The sequence below is a fragment of the Halichoeres trimaculatus genome, unplaced genomic scaffold (genome assembly GCF_033239565.1).
Source record: "Halichoeres trimaculatus isolate MK-OKI-2021-1 unplaced genomic scaffold, fHalTri1.1 fHalTri1_scaffold_23, whole genome shotgun sequence".
Taxonomy (NCBI): domain Eukaryota; kingdom Metazoa; phylum Chordata; class Actinopteri; order Labriformes; family Labridae; genus Halichoeres; species Halichoeres trimaculatus.
In genome coordinates this window covers 750,808-768,067 of record NW_027437201.1, presented here as the reverse complement: position 1 = coordinate 768,067, position 17,260 = coordinate 750,808, and the positions used below count along the sequence as shown (strand labels likewise).

Here is a 17,260-nt window from a genome sequence, read left to right as displayed (position 1 = left end):
ACCATAAAGGCTAACCCCTGACAGTTTACCCCTGACTGCTAACCCCCAACAGCCAGCCCCTTGACCACTGACTCCTAACAGCTAACCCCTGACTGCTAACCCCTAACAGCCAAGCCTTGACCGCTGAACACCAACAGCTAACCCCCAACAACCTAACTTCTGATAGCTTATCCCAAACAGCTAACCCCTGACTGCTTACCCCTTACAGCAAACTCCTGACCACTGACCTCTTACAGCTAACTGCTGATAGCTAACCCCTAACAGCTAACTATTGATAGCCTGCCACTCACAATTAACTCCTTATCACTAACCCCTAGCAACTTACTGCAGGTAGCTAATCCTAACGGCTAACCCCTGACTGCTAACCCTTACAGCTAACCTGTAATCGCTTACCCCTAATGGCTTACTTCTGATAGCTATCACTGACAGCTAACCCCTGACTGCCAACCCCTAACTGCTGATAGACCACTAATTATTGCTAACCCCAAACAGCTAACCCCTGACCACCAACAGCTTACCCGTAACAGCTGACTTGTAACAGACTGCTGACCCCTAACAGCTAACTTCTGACTGCTGCTCCTTAACAGCTAATGACTGACTACTAATTCCTGACCCCTAACCGCTAACTTTTGATGGCTAACTCCTGATAGCTAACTCCTGATAGCTAACCCCTAACAGCTTACCCATGGCTGCTGACCCCTGCTGGCTAACTTCTGATAGCTAACCCCTAACAGTTATCCCCTAATAGCTAACCCCTGACTGCCAACCCCTAACAGCTAACGCCTGACAGCAGACAGCATACTTCTGATATTTGTATGGCTCTACATCGAAAGTTTTGAGTGGGAATGACATTATCTTCAATCTCTAATTCGTTCCAGTTGCCGAGTCGGATAAACCTGCTATAACAGCAATATTTCTTTGTATAAACATAGAATTATACAAACTCTCTCCTGCAGAGAAAAAAAAGATGTCCAAACTTCAACAAGAGTTCTCGTTTTATTGACTTAATCTGAGTTTACAGGAAGACAGTTGTATTGCAAAGACAGAACCGGGTACGAGTTCGAGCGCTGTGATCATCTATTCACTACAACTCCACAGAGGTCATGAACAGGGCTGTGAGACGTGTGAGAAGACAGAGACATGGAGCTGCAGGACAACATGTCAGGGCTGAAATGGATGGAGGAGCTTCATTTACCGCGACACCTCCTTTTTTTCAAAGTGACAAACCTTCAGACTCACTCTTCACTGTGAGGAAGCAAAATCGGATCACACTTACCACAGAACACGCAGAAAACCCTCAAACTGTGGCCTGTGAACTCCACAAAAACTCAGCCTGCTTTGTGGAGCTTCCTACAGTAACAACAGCTGCTCCTGTGACGAATCAGTTAATGACTGGTCATGTAACGCCACAGGTTTCGATGTCACAGATGAAGCAGAGAATTGAAACGTGTCAAACATTTCTGACTGCTCAAGAGACAAGGAGCTGCAGGACAATCCCTAACAGCTCAAACTTTGGGACTCCGGGTAAAAGAGTCAAATGTTGATGCTGAATTCAAGTCATATGTATGTGTGTGTGTGTGTGTGTGTGTGTGTGTGTGTGTGTGTGTGTGTGTGTGTGTGTGTGTGTGTGTGTGTAATGATGTAGAGGAGAACAGGGTTAGTTGTCAGACTCATTATATCTCACCACCAGAGGATGCTGTTTCTTAAATTGTGGTATGGTCAGTCACAGAGGCTCAACACACACTGTGTGTGCATGTGCTTGCACACAGGGTGTGTGTGATGCGTTAGTGCAGTAGTGTGAAGCAGTGTTCGTAGTTAGTACATGTTGTGTGTTGCATGTTGCTCCTGCTTGCTACTCTCTGCTTTCAGAAAGTGCCACCGGCTAGCCCCCCTTAGTGGGGGTGAAAAGAGGAGCCGAGTGCGCAAGTCTCCTCTTGCAGGTACACAGCCCTTCCATCACCAGCACTCCTGCAGTGCCTTGTTGTGGCCACACACGGTAACTGGCACCCGTCAACTACTGCCCCAAATATGGGTTAAATAGTTGGAGTTATGCTCCTTGCTTATCAAATACGTTCTTTTCCACCAAGCCCATCCGCAGAGTGTCCTGGCGGCATCCTAGATCGTGCCACTGGCATCAACTGGATTTGGTCGTCACTAAAAGGCCCATGCTGAACTGCGTCCTCGCTTCCCCGCAGCTACCACAGTGCTGATTGTGACACCGACCACTCCCTGGTTGTCAGTAAGGTGCGCCTTCGGTGCAAGGAAATCCATCGCTCAAAACAGAAAGGGCGCCCTCGCATCAACACAGCACGGACATCAATCCCTGCTGTGAGTGAGCGTTTCGCCAGCACTGTTGAGGCTGCTCTCAGGAACTGCCCAAACAGCAGCGCCAAAGAGAGATGGTGTCAGATCCATGATTCCACTAACAAATCTGCCATGGACATCTTTGGCAAGAAGGAGAGGAGAAACCCCGACTGGTTTGACTCCGGAATCGCTCTCCTACAACCAGCAATTGCAGCCAAGCGAAAGGCAATGCTTGACTACAAAAGGGAGCCTTCAGCGAAGACACTCGCCACACACAGAAAGGCTCGAAGTGATGCCCAGCGGATTGCTCGACAGCGCGCCAATGGCTATCGACGAGACCTTTGCCAGAGCATCCAACTCGCCTCTGACAGTGGCAACACTGGTGCCATGTACGAGGGAATGAAGAAAGCCTTTGGCCCAAGTACCACCAAGGTCGCACCACTCAAGGCTGCCTTAGGTGCCATTCTGTCAGACCAAGGCAAGCAGATGGAAAGATAGGCAGTGCACCACCAGAAGCTCTATGAAAGGGAAATCACCAGTGGTCACTGAAACAGCAGTGGAAAACACCATCACCCTACCTGTCATGGAAGAGCTGGATGTTCCACCATCTATAGTCTCGCTGGGAGACGAGCTAGCCGTGCTAGCCCAGTGGCATCGTGCTGTTCACGGACGTGGCTGACGGTGCTGACATCGGACGCCGGCGCCACATCGGAGGAGCTTCACCTGCTGTGAGCCGACAGGATCCAGGAGACAGAGACTGAACAGACTGCTGGGGAGGCTCAGTCCTGGACCCTGTGGAGGTGGAGACTGGCTGGGCTGGAGAGTGGTGGACTGGATGTTGTCATCTATTTTCTTATGGACCTTTTTGCACTTTCTATACACTTTCTTACTTTTGTTTTCTAAAATGCTGCTGCGACTCCTGAATTTCCCCTCGGGGATAAATAAAGTATTTTCTTTTCTATTCTATAGAACAGCTCAGGAAGGCTATCAACACCTTAGCTTGTGGAAAATCTCCAGGAAGGGATGGCATCCCCCAGAGGTCATCAAGGCTGGCAAGCTGAGCTCTCTCCTCCACCACCTCCACAAACTCCTCCTACAGTGTTGGGATGAAGGGAGTGTGCCCCAGGACATGCGGGACCCCAACATCATCACCGTCTACAAGAACAGCAGAGCAGAGCATCAACATCAATGGCTCGCCTGTCAAAGAGGGTTTGGGACAACTCCATGCTGACCACCAAAACCAAAATGAAGGTGTACCAAGCCTGCATGCTCAGCACACTGACGTACGGCAGTGAATCATGGACCCTTTACTCCCATCAAGAGCGCAGACTCAACACCTTCCATCTGCTTCTGGGCATCACCTGGCAGGACCATATCTCTAACAAGATCGTTCTGACACAGGCGGGAACACCAAGCATTTTTGCTATGCTCACTCAAAGGCGTCTTCGCTGGCTTGGCCATGTCAGCCACATGCAGGACGGGAGAATCCCAAAAGAGAGCTTGCCACAGGATCCAGACCCAAGGGAAGGCCTCAACTCCACTACAAGGATGTCTGCAATCATGATCTGAAGGAAAGCAACATCGACCTAGCTGGCTGGGAAGAAATAGCTGCAGACTGCAGCAAATGGAGGCTCGCCATCAACGCTGGCATCCTGAGGAGTGAGAAAAGGAGAGAGGACCTTTGGGAGGAGAGGAAAAAGCGCAGTCGGAAGAGGGCAGCACCAACATCCACAGAGGCTGGCTCACAGCCCATCTGCAGAAACTGCAAAAGAGACTGTCATTCCAGCATCAGACTGTTCAGCCAGAGCAGGCGCTGTAAGGCAACAACGGACTACCCCCCTGGTGCAAACTCCATTGTCTTGTGAGACAAAAGGAAGCAAACGACATTGGGACTAAATCTGGAAGTCCATAACCAGAGAGGAGGAGATGCAGGGTCATGGCTGGGATGGCGCATATAAGACAGTGGCAGTTCGACAAGAGAAAGTTTACAAATAATTGGGAACATGAGTACTTTTTTACAGAAATTGATTCTACAGCAGTATGCCTAAATATAGACAGAAAGTTGCTGTTTGAAAAGAGTATAATCTTTGTAAATAAATGTAAATACAGTAGTCATTTATAGAAAAAAAAATCTAAAGCAGGTGTTAGTTTTTTTTTTTTACTTTTCCTTATTTTAAAAGGATGGAACATGCACTATTTTGGTTTCATAAGAGCATGTTGTGTCCCATGTTGTTCAGGTTATATTTCAATATTTCACTGGATGTCTTTTAAGACATCGACAGTAATTGTGCCACATGGATGTTTCATGCTGTGAAATACAGTAAAGACAAGTGTTTTCATTTTTCAAAATTACTTGTACAAGTACTCGTGCACAACTATGCTATAGGCATATTTAATATCATGCACGACATCATGAATGTTTAGTTTTGGTCTGTGACCGACCACAGTGGTTTGTTTTTGACCCTTCACTGAGAAGAATTTGGGCACCCCTTGTTTAGACTGTTAGCTAGCTAACTTGTTGTTGTCCTTAGCCTTGATGCTACCAAGAAGTTCCATTTGGGGTCATCACATTTTACTATGGGGATGGTTGTCTTACATGTGTATGTTTTACACTGTAGCCTGGTCTAAAGATGTGTTTCTTGTTTATGACCGGCACTTATTACATGTTAAGGTGCCGTAAGTTGTGTATTTATCAAGGGGCAACATCCAGTTAGTAATTATGAAGACTATGCGGAAGTGCTAAAAGTTGCTGTTCAACAAAAATCCGCTTGAGTCTGGTGCAGAAAGACCAGAAGTTATGTACACACCCAGCCATAAAAACAGACTTTTACAGCATTGATAACACATTTATAGCATGCTTTAAAAAAACAGGGTCTTAAACTCTTTCCATCCGCACACACTGTATGGTAAGTGAATTGTATTCTCCCAACTCGGTGGTTTAGAAGTTATTAGGATCGTTTGATTGTCCAATCAGAGACACAGCTCAGGTCACCTGACTGACTGGCACCCTGTAGCTGTTAGAAAGGAATCTCACAGCCAGCGTCAAAGCAAATGTGGCTGCATCCTTGGATTGGCTTCATATCACAGATTCAGAAACAGACGGGTGATGTCCATGTGATTATGTCCTTTTTTTATTCAGTCTATGGTATTTACACTTGATATTACAAAAATCGAAGAAAAAAAAGAAGCTATTTTCTTCTATTTTTGTAATGTTTCGTGTTTATTCATAATAGTTGTTGTGGAAAGAGTGCAATTTAAACCAGAGTTAAATTCCTTGTATTCTTAGGAGTCACTGCCGAAAGATGTTTAGCAATTCATGCTGGAGGAAAAAAGTGTGACAGCTAACCCCGCTCTCCCCTGAGTGTCTGTAGAAAGGATGAAAGTCAGACAGGAGGTCAGCAAAGTTCAGACTTGTGTAGTTTGGTGATTTACATGATGAGGTAATGAATAGGCAGTGTACTCTCCTCCTCTCCTCTCACATCATGTGAAAGCCCCCTCCGTGCACTCACACTCTTTCACACACACACACACACACACACACACACACACACACACACACACACACACACACACACACACAGGAGATGCTGGCCTGCAGCTGGCACATACAGAACAGCTCAGAGTGTGTGAGTCCTTTGTTGTAGGTCAGGAGCTGCTGATGAGCTCAGAGATGGTCACAGGGCGCGCTCATTCTGCTCCTTGCTGGCTGATCCAGGAGCAGCAGTGTGAGCGTGATCCAGACGGTGTGTGTGAGTGTGAGTGTGTGTGTGAGAAAGAGAGAGAGAGTATCTCACAGGGTAAGGTAACATGTTGTGTGCAGCTACATCTACGGAGAACTACGGTTTGTGACGGGAGAAACAGGTTTTACACAAACAGAGCTTCAGCACACACAAGTTCATGCAGGTTTATGTCACTAGACGCTCATTCCTGTGCGTGATCCGATGCTCTTTTTTTCTTCAAATTATTCAGGAAATATTTAGAAGGAGTCAAAGAAACGAACAGGTTACTGTTTGCAGTTAATTTAAACGTGTAAAAAACATTTAAGCCACGGTGCTTCACTAAAAGTGGCAGTTTAGAAGCAGAAACCTTCATAAAAGGATTAAATTGAATCCCTACATCTCATGATCCGTCCTCATGCTTTGCTTTTTTTTCTTACTGAATGTGGCAAAATGTACACAACGCTAAGAGCAATACAAATACATTACACAGAATAGAAAGTAGAGAGTGAGCTGCTCACACAGATGCTGGTTTCCTTTGGAGTCAGGATGAGAGGAGCTTCAGCTTGATGTGATCAGCTCTGATAACTTCACTGATTCAGAGATTATGATCCTGAACACAGACTGAAAACCTGCAGGACCATCAGAGGATGTTTTAAGGTGAGTCTGACATTAGCATGCAACACCTCCTGTCTTCTTTACCCAGCATTCATCTCTTCCTCTCTGTTAGCTGAGACTCCCAGCTGGTCTCACTCTGATCTTGGATTACTGACGTCGATCAGACTCAGAGGTTCAGAGGACACCAGCGGCTGTGTGAGGATGCTGAACTCTCTGATTTTTAGCCCTGTCTCAGGAGATAATGACGGTGGTATTCACTTGGGGGACGTAATGCAAGAAATTGTGCTACGGCAAAAATATCCACATCACAACATTTTACATTTCTTTTGTCTTTTTTTTTTTTTTTTGGTGAAGCCGGTTCAGTTTGACGCACATCTGAGCTACTTTCATGCAGGCTTTTAAAAAGGTTTTCCTCTTTTTCTCGTTTTTCGAAAAACGCTAAGATCTCTGTTTTTTGATCAACTATAACAGAACTCGAACACGGCGGGTCAAAGAAAGTTTAAAAGGAAAGGATCGAGCAGTTTGTAGAAAAGCCTCTGAAGTAGATATGTTCAAGTAGCGTGGTCAGCTGTCTCTGCAACTGACATCGCCAACATTCAGACGTGATATTTCTCTGGTATACAGAGCTGCCAACCCTCAGACAGTATCAATGGAAACAAAGAAAAGTGTTTTACAAAAAAACATAGAAAAAATATCCTTTTCAGATTCAAATCAATAAAAAGTTCTGAAAATAAAATAATCTGTGGAGGATTCATCTACTCAGAGCCAACATTTCTCTGACACATGGAACATTTCAAACCAGCACTCGGCTCCTCATTCCACGTTAGTCCTCAAACGTTTTAGTCTTTTAGTCAAAAATAGAAATCCTCTGTCTGTCCACGTCCCACGCTTCGCCACACTTAGTCTGAAGAGGTCACACAGCCAACACGCTAACATGCTAACTCTTCTGTGAAGTTTTTTGCTAAAGTATTGCTTTGAGAGAAACGTTTTGGTCTTCTTTCAGGATGGTTAGTGGCAGAATCTTGAATGGAAGAAACTTTTCCTGTTTTCAGGTTTTTTTAAACATCAGGCGTGGTAATCAGAGCGTTGATGGGACTTCTCTGGGACCAGGATCCAGTCTACAGAGGGTTTCTATGGATCACAAGTCTTCATGGTGTGCTCTTTCCTCCTCTAAAGCTTTGTCCTGTTCGTCCTTCCAGTGCATGCACGTCTTAGTGGTTTAGGAGAGGTATAAAAGTGTGTAATGGTGAGTCTGTGACCATGCTCTGATGCTCAGACACAAATCTCGATGGGTGTGGCCACCAGCATGCGGCCGCCAGGTGAGCCGTTCTCTCTGGGCATTCGGTCGTAGCTGTTGGTGGAAGACACGGAGCTATTGGTGGAAACAGACACAAAATGGTGGCCACCGCCCCCAGGTTCCATCGCCCCACTTTTAGCCCCACCACCACTCCCACGCTCCACACCCACTGGCGACATGGGGGAGAGCGGGGAGAGGGGGGAGAGAGGAGATAAAGTCTGTTGCTTCATCCTCTCCACCAGGAGCTCCTCCTCTTCCTCACCCGAGGATGAAGAGGAGATTGTACCGTCCACCTCTCCTCGAACTCCTCCTCCCCCACCCCCTCCCCCACTGACTCTCTCTCCTCCTCCACTGTTGCTGTTGCCGTTGCTGTGGTTGTTGCTGTTGCCATGGTTATTGTTGTTCTCAGGGTCCAGCATCCAAGAGTGGCTGAAGTATCCGAACACTTCCTTCACGGAGCAGCGGCGGTCCTGCTCCACAGAGAGCAGGCGGCGGAACATTCGCAGCGCTTGCTCGGTGAAGCGCCTCCACTGTGACGGCACCGTGTTGGTCCGCCTCTTCTGCCAGCGGATGAACTCCTGGTAGAAGGAGTCTGACGGCAGGGCCTTCTCCCATGGGAAGTTCCCGGTCAGCATGCAGAAGAGCAGCACGCCAAAGGCCCAGACATCAGTGCTGTAGTCCACACAGAAACCCTCATGACGGGACATGTCGCAGAGCTCAGGGGCCGTGTAGGGGATGGTCCCACTCACCTGGAGAGAGACAGACGGGTGAACACAGCGTGCACATGTCAGAGAAACACAGACGGAGGTCAAACTCACTCTCTTCACAGGCGAGCCGGCTCGGCGGGTCATCCCAAAGTCTGACAACTTGACTTTCCGACACTCTCTGTCAAAGATGAGTATGTTCTCCGGCTTGATGTCCCTGTGCACCAGCTTCTTACAGTGCAGGTAGTCCAGGGCGATGGCCACCTGGTGCACGCAGCGCTTCGCTACTGCCTCAGGAAGACCCACCTACAGGGACAGACACAGGAGGAACAGACACCAGTGGGTCAGACACAGGAGGAACAGACACCAGTTGGTCAGACACAGGAGGAACAGACACCAGTGGGTCAGACACAGGAGGAACAGACACCAGTGGGTCAGACACAGGAAGAGACACCACAGGAACAGAAATCAGAGGAACAGTCACCAAAAGGAGAGACACCGGTGGGGCAAAGTGAGAGAAGTCCTCGGGTTTATAAAGATTGTTAATAGACAAATATCAGAAAAACAACAAAGTAAAACAAAAGTATAAAACCGGCATGAAAATAACAAACAACAAGGCGATAGACGAACAGCAGACAAACAACTCAAGAGCAGCAGGATGAAGGATACAGGATGAAGGACAAAGGATGTAGGATACAGGATGAAGGACAAGGATGCAGGATGATCACCTGTGGAGGAATGATGTCGAAGAGGTCTCCTGCCAGAGCGTACTCCTGTGCAAACACATAGTACTCGTCGGTTTCGAAGGCGATGCCGAACATGTTGATGATGAAGGGGCAGGGTGACAGGTAGAGAGAAATACTGTACTCCCTCAGGAACGACTTCAGCTTGGTTGTCTTCTTCTTCAGGAACTTCAGCGCCATCTTTGTACCTTTGGGGTCAGAGTGAAAGAGATCTCAGGGACCGTACCTAACAGTCTTTACCTCAGCCATTTCTGTGCAGACTTCACTTACCTCTGATCTTATGGATCACCAGGTCCACCTTTCCATAGGTGCCTTTGCCCAGCTCCCGGATCACCTCATAGTACTTGTTGACCTCCAGCCTCTCCAGGTTCTGGGCTGCGATGAGCTGCAGCTCGTCCAGGATGTCCATGTTAGCTCGGGAAACCAGGGGGGAGGAACTCATTGTGGAGACAGTTTCAGGGGGTAGACCAGAGGAAGAAAGTGGGGAGTAAGTGCTGAGGTAGGATGAGAGCAGCAGCAGCTATCACCTGATGAGACTGAGAGAAGGACAAAAGGGGACACATCTTCAAGTCAGTGTACAGGCTTTACCTACCATAGGGGGCACTGTGGGGACTGACACAGGTTTCATGGTCAGGAGAGTTCAAAAACAGGTCCACACACCTCCAAGAACCACAACAACCAGAGCAGATCCAAAGACGGTTCCTGGTTCCTGGGGCTGAGTGGAAATGTGTGCGCGTGAGTGTGTGTGTGTGTGTGTGTGTGTGTGTGTGTGTGTGTGTGTGTGTGTGTGTGTGTGTGTGTGTGTGTGTGTGTGTGTGTGTGTGTGTGTGTGTGTGTGTGAGGTCTCTGAGTGGTGCATGTTGCAGCTCAGTCTGCTCTGATCTGCAGTGTGATCGTCTCTGGAAATGCTAATTATCTGCAGTGAAGGCAAAGTAATTCTAAATGCTACTGGCTGAGAAGATGCCAGGCTGCGAGCTGAGTCACACACACACACACACACACACACACACACACACACACACACACACACACACACACACACACACACACACACACTAACACACACACACTAACACACACACACAATTTTTACATAACAGGAGGAGCTGGAAAGCAGCCTCTTTGGCACACATATAAATTCAGAATATGCTTCCTGACAAAGCTCAACACACACAAACACACACACACACACACACACACACACAAGTAGGCACAAACATATGTTTTACATATATATCATTGTTGTTTTAATGTATTAATTTTTTAAGTACGGGCTGCGTGTGTGTGTGTGTGTGTGTGTGTGTGTGTGTGTGTGTGTGTGTGTGTGTGTGTGTGTGTGTGTGTGTGTGTGTGTGTGTGTGTGTGTGTGTGTGCATGTGCGTGCACGCTACTCTTTTTCACTCACACATTTTTTTATAAAACAGATAAAACCTGAATCCCTCACACCAGCTGCTGCTTAAAGTCACAAACTTTAAACTCCAGTAACTTTTTTAAGTGAGAACGTTTATGTGATGGAGCTCATTTAAGCTCACACTGCACTAAAAACACTCAGGGTACAGCGGGAAGGGGTGCACAGAGAGAAATGAAAGTGAAACTTTAAACAGAATCATACAACAAAAAAATGTGGCCAGTGAAAATGCTAAGTGGCTAGGAACTCTGGGGAAAGACTATCTGCAGTGGCTGGGGGGCAAAAAAGTTAATGTCAAGCCTGCATGTGTGTGTGTGTGTGTGTGTGTGTGTGTGTGTGTGTGTGTGTGTGTGTGTGTGTGTGTGTGTGTGTGTGTGTGTGTGTGTGTGTGTGTGTGTGTGTGTGTGTGTGTGTGTGTGTGTGTGTGTGTGTGTGTGTGCCACTCTGTACATGGGGGACTGGGCTGATTCCTCTTGAATCAGAGGACACTGTGCAGTGAGTGATTCTTTTTCTAACTCAGCAGTTTAAAAGTTATTAGGATCGTTTAGTTGTCCAATCAGAGACACAGCTCAGGTCACCTGACTGACTGGCACCTTGTAGCTGTTAAAGAGGAAGCTCACAGCTGGCATCATATCAATTGTGGTTGAGTCTGTGGATTGGCTTCATTGCAAGAGCCAGGAACAGACAGGTGACATCAACTACGTCCATGTTTTATACAGTCTATAGTTTGGACTCTGAGCAGGGATTTCTTTAAGACTCTGAACCAAACATTTCACAACACCCTCTCTGTCCCTCTCAGTCTTTTGTACGCAGCGTCCTGAAAACCCTCCACGTCTCCTCCTTTCAGCCGACCCAGAATCCAGTCCCTCCTCTTCCTCCTGTCCTGTCCTCTGTAAACCGGGGGCTGGGACCCAAATAATCCCAGACTGCTTACGCAACCAGCTATTCAACACACCAAGAGCTGATCAGAGCCACGTACGCCCCCCACCACACACACATGTACTCACACACACACTGACCTCCATCCATCAGAGCTTTTCCACCTTCCTCCTCTCTCTGTCTCAACTCCAGTCCTCTCTCTTTCTCCTGTTTCCTGAAACAGTCCATGTTTGCCCACACAGCTCTGTGATGCCCTGACAGAACACGGCATGGTTTCACACACTCACACACACACTCACACTCACACACACACTCACAGGATCAAAGTGTTGCTGTGTGTTTGATCATCACAAAGAAATAATGAGGGAGAAACAGAGGGAGAGCCACACAATCACAACCACTGTTCACAAGCAGGGCGCCAGAAAGAGTGTGTGTGTGTGTGTGTGTGTGTGTGTGTGTGTGTGTGTGTGTGTGTGTGTGTGTGTGTGTGTGTGTGTGTGTGTGTGTGTGTGTGTGTGTGTGTGTGTGTGTGTGTTCGCATATAAAGATGGTGGTCCCTGTAGCATCTCTACCCACTGACATATATCCCGGGAATGTCAAGTCTCTGATTGGTTCATCTGGGACTTAAGGTCAGAACAGACCTTCTCCTGACCTCTGACCTCTGACCTGTGGGTAATAAGAGACTTCCTCATTAACAGCTGGTCAGGATTCAAAGGTTCAGTCCGCTCAGTTTGTGGAAGTGCTATACAGAAGCTGAGGGAGCTGTCCTCTGCTAACAGCCTTTTTGCGAAGCTAACATCCAGCATGATTACATGCATCAGCTAATGAGCGAATATCACCTGGCAGACCCAACACACCTGAAGGACACACCTGAGGGACATACCCAAAGGACACACCTGTGGGACATACCTGAGGGACAGACCTGTAGAAAATACCTAAAGGACACAACTGAGGGACACACCTGAAGGACACTCAAGGGACACATATGAGGATCACACCTAAGGGACACACCTGAAGAAAACACCTAAGGGACACACCAAAGGGACATACCTGACAAAAACACCAAAAGGATCCAACACCTGTGGGATCCAACACCTGAGAGATCCGACACCTGAGGGATCCAACACCTGAGAGATCTGACACCTAAGGGATCCAACACCTGAGAGATCCGACACCTGAGGGATCCAACACCTGAGAGATCTGACACCTGAGAGATCTGACACCTAAGGGATCCAACACCTGAGAGATCTGACACCTGAGGGATCCAACACCTGAGAGATCCAACACCTGAGGGATCCAACACCTGAGAGATCTGACACCTGAGAGATCTGACACCTAAGGGATCCAACACCTGAGAGATCCGACACCTGAGGGATCCAACACCTGAGAGATCCGACACCTGAGGGATCCAACACCTGAGAGATCTGACACCTAAGGGATCCAACACCTGAGAGATCTGACACCTGAGGGATCCAACACCTGAGAGATCTGACACCTAAGGGATCCAACACCTGAGGGATCCGACACCTGAGGGATCCAACACCTGAGGGATCCGACACCTGAGGGATCCAACACCTGAGAGATCTGACACCTGAGGGATCCAACACCTGAGGGATCCGACACCTGAGGGATCCAACACCTGAGAGATCTGACACCTGAGGGATCCAACACCTGAGAGATCTGACACCTAAGGGATCCAACACCTGAGAGATCTGACACCTAAGGGATCCAACACCTAAGAGATCAGACACCTGAGGGATCCAACACCTGATGGATCCAACACCTGAGAGATCTGACACCTAAGGGATCCAACACCTGAGGGATCCAACACCTAAGGGATCCAACACCTGAGAGATCCGACACCTGAGGGATCCAACACCTTAGAGATCCAACACCTGAGGGATCCAACACCTGATGGATCCAACACCTGAGAGATCTGACACCTAAGGGATCCAACACCTGAGAGATCCAACACCTTAGGGATCCAACACCTGAGAGATCCGACACCTGAGGGATCCAACACCTGAGAGATCTGACACCTGAGGGATCCAACACCTAATGGATCCAACACCTGAGAGATCTGACACCTGAGGGACACATCTGAGGGTAAAACCTGAGAGTAAAACCTGAGGGACATTCCTGAAAGAAAAGACACCTGAGGGACACACCTGAGGGAAACACCTGAGTGTTGCACCTGAGGGATCCAACACCTGGTCCTAATATCTTATAAACCACAGAGTCAGAAAACACCCCACCCCCCTGTACAGTTGTTGTGCTGATAGCAAAGTCAGTATTTAGGCCCAGGCTGTTTTTGAACCAGGCTGTAAGTATATTTTTAATGCTGGTAAATCTGTGTTTTTTGCTGGTTGTTAATGGGGTTTCTGGTCTTCCAGCCAGACTCAAGAGGATTCTCCATGAACAGCAACTTTTAGCACTTTAGCATAGGCTTCATTTTATTAAATCAGATATGCCCCTGCCCCTGGTTTTTGTCAAAGGAAGGGGCAGGGCTTAAAAACTAGGGCTCCTCCATCCCTCTGCACCACCTCTGACTGACTAACATGTCATCTATCTTTGCACATGGTCAGTTTGAAGCTTGCTCTCTGACTGTGATGTCAGATGAAACACCTGCTGGCTGAGGATGGTGGACAACAGTCATGCTGAACCTGCACTGATCTGTTACTTTGAATGAAGATTGACTCATTTATAGTCATCAGCTCCTTCTGTCAGTGGTTTATCTTTACACATATATTAATTGAACTTGCTGATGTCACAAGGTTATCGTTAAACATGCATTTGTTGTTCTGTTTTTCTCCTGAAGCTCTCTGACATGAGGAGCTGAAGTTTGCAGCTCTGCAAAAAAAGACACACCACAGAGTCTCAGTGGCCCACATTGTGACTCATCAAGTTAGTGTGTGATCCTGCCTGTGTTTCTCAGTGTGTGTGTGTGCGTGCTTGCAATGTGTGTCTTTACATGCCATTAAGGAGCCCTAGCTGACTGAGATGGAAACCACCCACAGCGTCTCAGAATGAAAACAGCAGATTAATAAACATCACTCCTATATGACCTCTGCAGGAGGAGCTCAGAGACTCCATCTCATCCAGAAGCTGAAACAACCAGAGGACCAGAGGGCCCTGAACGCATCACGTGCAGCAGGGGGATGTAAACATTCAGCCTCTACATCCTCCTAAGGGACTACGTCATAATACATCCACCTGCAGTGTGTCCTCAGACTGCACCCACACTCAGGGGGATCACTGTCACTGAGTTCAACACACACACAAGCACACACACACACACACACACACACACACACACACACACACACACACACACACACACACACACACACACACACACACACACATACACACACACATAGAAGATGCTACAAATGCATGGTTGAGGAGGATGCTGTGATCAGTGGTACGGATGAAAATGACCTTAAATACTGTGCAGGATCTCTCTCTCTCTCTCACACACACACACACACACACACACACACACACACACACACACACACACACACACAATTACAGGGCCTGAAGAGGATAATGATCAGAGAACACCTGTCTGTCGTTTGTGGTGCTGCTCTGATTGGGTGAGGCCGCAGAGGGTGAGTCAGGGTGCAGGTGAGGATACATCATACCGGCTTTGTTCCGGTACTCACCCGTCAGTGGGTTCCCATCGGGGGGCCGTGAATTCCGCCCTGTGAGCCCGGGCAGCAGCTGAACACACCGCGGGGATTGAGCGCATACGAAGGCCTAAGGAGAGACGCTAGGAGAGGCGGGAGTCCGTGAGCCGAGAGCAGCCGAAGAACGGGGGATGTGGAGCCGAGCATCCTGCAGCCTCCTCAGGCTTTGCGTCCTATTGTCTCCGCATCGCTCCGTCCTCTAGGATGGGAGGAGGATGGGAGGAGGACGGGGAGAGGAGGGGGAGGGAGTCAGCAGGGGAGAGGAGCACCAGTAGTGAGCCAAGGAAGAGGAGGGGGGAGAAAAACCCTCCCCCTTCTTTCAGCCCTGGCCAATTGCAGCGCAGCTCCGCCGGGAGCCGCCGCTGCTCTGTCTCCGTACAGATTATGGTGCGTTCATGGCCCGTGGGAAATATAAGAGAGCAGCGGCTCAAACACCAGGGCTGAGGAAAAACGGTTTGAATGTGTGAGAGAGGGACTTATTCAACATGAACCACACGCACTCACACACATTCACATTCGCATCAGTCAGGTGATTGTGATATATCTTCCAAAGACTCTTTGTGTCACATATCTCATTTTGTTTGTCTTCATGATCTAAGTCGCATCTAACCCTCTTTGAGTGAAGGGCTGTGTTTGGTGTTAACCAGCTGCTCCTGAAGGCCTCATGAGCCCAGCAGATGAGGCATCCTCTGTCTGCAGTGCTGAAGTCTCTCTTCTAATAAAAATGTGTTTGTGTGAAAACAAAACTCACATGTTGGTGTTGGGACTTAGACCGTGGATCAAGGTCTAAAGTTTCTCTGCAGGACTCCCTCCTGCTTCATCAGGCTGTGACAACCGGCCTGAACCCTTCAGATTCTCTTACATCCACACATTTATGTTGGAACCTTTCTGAGCACGGGATGGAGCACTGACCTGGTCTGCAGTGATCAGCCTCAGTGATGGAGGTGGGTCGTCCTGTGGTTACCAGCTGGTTGCATCACAGGATGAAAACAGGGAGGAGTCGTCTCCAGGGACAGTTTCCCCTCTCTCTCTCTCTCTCTTTCTCTCTCTCTCTCTCTCACACACACACACACACACACACACACACACACACACACACACACACACACACACACACACACACACACACACACACACACTCATGGAGCAGCAGGAGTCCTGTTGGGTTTACTCTACCAGAGGACGGTGTGATGGTGCTGTTAGCTCCCAAAGGTTGGCCTCAGTCTAACTCTAACTGCTGCTCTGCTCTCTGCTGAAGGGTGACGGAGGTTTTTGAGTCTACAGACCCACAGTTACAGAGCAGGACTACAGGAGTAAATCTTGTCCATGCTTTGGTTTCGTAGGAAAACCCCTAGGGACTAGGAGGAGAGAGCACATCCCTTCAGTGTTAGCATCTTTTCACTGATTGCCTGTATAATCTAGAAAAGAGTTTAAAGGTATTCTTCTGACTTACAAAGCTCTAATGGCATCAGGCCATCCTATCTTAAAAAGCTCATTGTTGTGTATTACCTGTCTAGGTCACTGCATTCTCAGCACCAGGCCTGCTCATTGTTCCTAGGGTCTCTAAAAGTAGTATAGGAGGTCAAGCCTTTAAGTTATCAGGCTCCTCTTCTTTGGAATAACTTACTGGTTGAGGTCCGGGGGGCAGACACAGTCTCTACTTTTAAGAGTAGACCTCAAACTTTCCTTTTGGATCAGGTCTGAACCAGCTCTTAATTCTGCTTCTATAGTAAGTTAGTAAGTAAATTTTATTTAGTATAGCACCTGTCACAGAAAGGGCTCACAAAGGACTTCACAGAAAATAAAAATATAAAATAAGATCATAGCACACACAAAAAAAACTTTAAAAATGTAGTCACTCAGCAAGGACAACAAACAATTTTAAAAAATAACCTGTAG

At 47.8% G+C, this 17,260-nt stretch overlaps 1 protein-coding gene across 1 annotated transcript; it reads right to left on the bottom strand.

The window, feature by feature from the left end:
• Nucleotides 1-993: 993 nt before the first annotated feature.
• On the bottom strand, nt 994-15,622 carry bsk146 (brain specific kinase 146). Its single transcript, XM_074663305.1, has 5 exons — nt 15,338-15,622; nt 9,653-9,918; nt 9,368-9,570; nt 8,754-8,945; nt 994-8,684 (listed from the first exon to the last, which is right to left on the bottom strand). Exons 2-5 carry the CDS (start codon nt 9,822-9,824, stop codon nt 7,911-7,913), a joined length of 1,341 nt encoding a protein of 446 aa, XP_074519406.1. The 5' UTR covers nt 9,825-9,918; nt 15,338-15,622; the 3' UTR covers nt 994-7,910.
• Nucleotides 15,623-17,260: the final 1,638 nt, after the last annotated feature.

What these genes read in the sequence shown, in the direction of transcription:
- bsk146 (XM_074663305.1), bottom strand. Translation starts at nt 9,824, where the DNA reads ATGAGTTCCTCCCCCCTGGTTTCCCGAGCTAACATGGACATCCTGGAC. An exon ending in TCGACATCATTCCTCCACAG is followed by an intron (nt 8,946 to 9,367) that starts GTGATCATCCTG and finishes CTGTCCCTGTAG; the next exon opens with GTGGGTCTTCCTGAGGCAGT. An exon ending in CCGGCTCGCCTGTGAAGAGA is followed by an intron (nt 8,685 to 8,753) that starts GTGAGTTTGACC and finishes GTCTCTCTCCAG; the next exon opens with GTGAGTGGGACCATCCCCTA.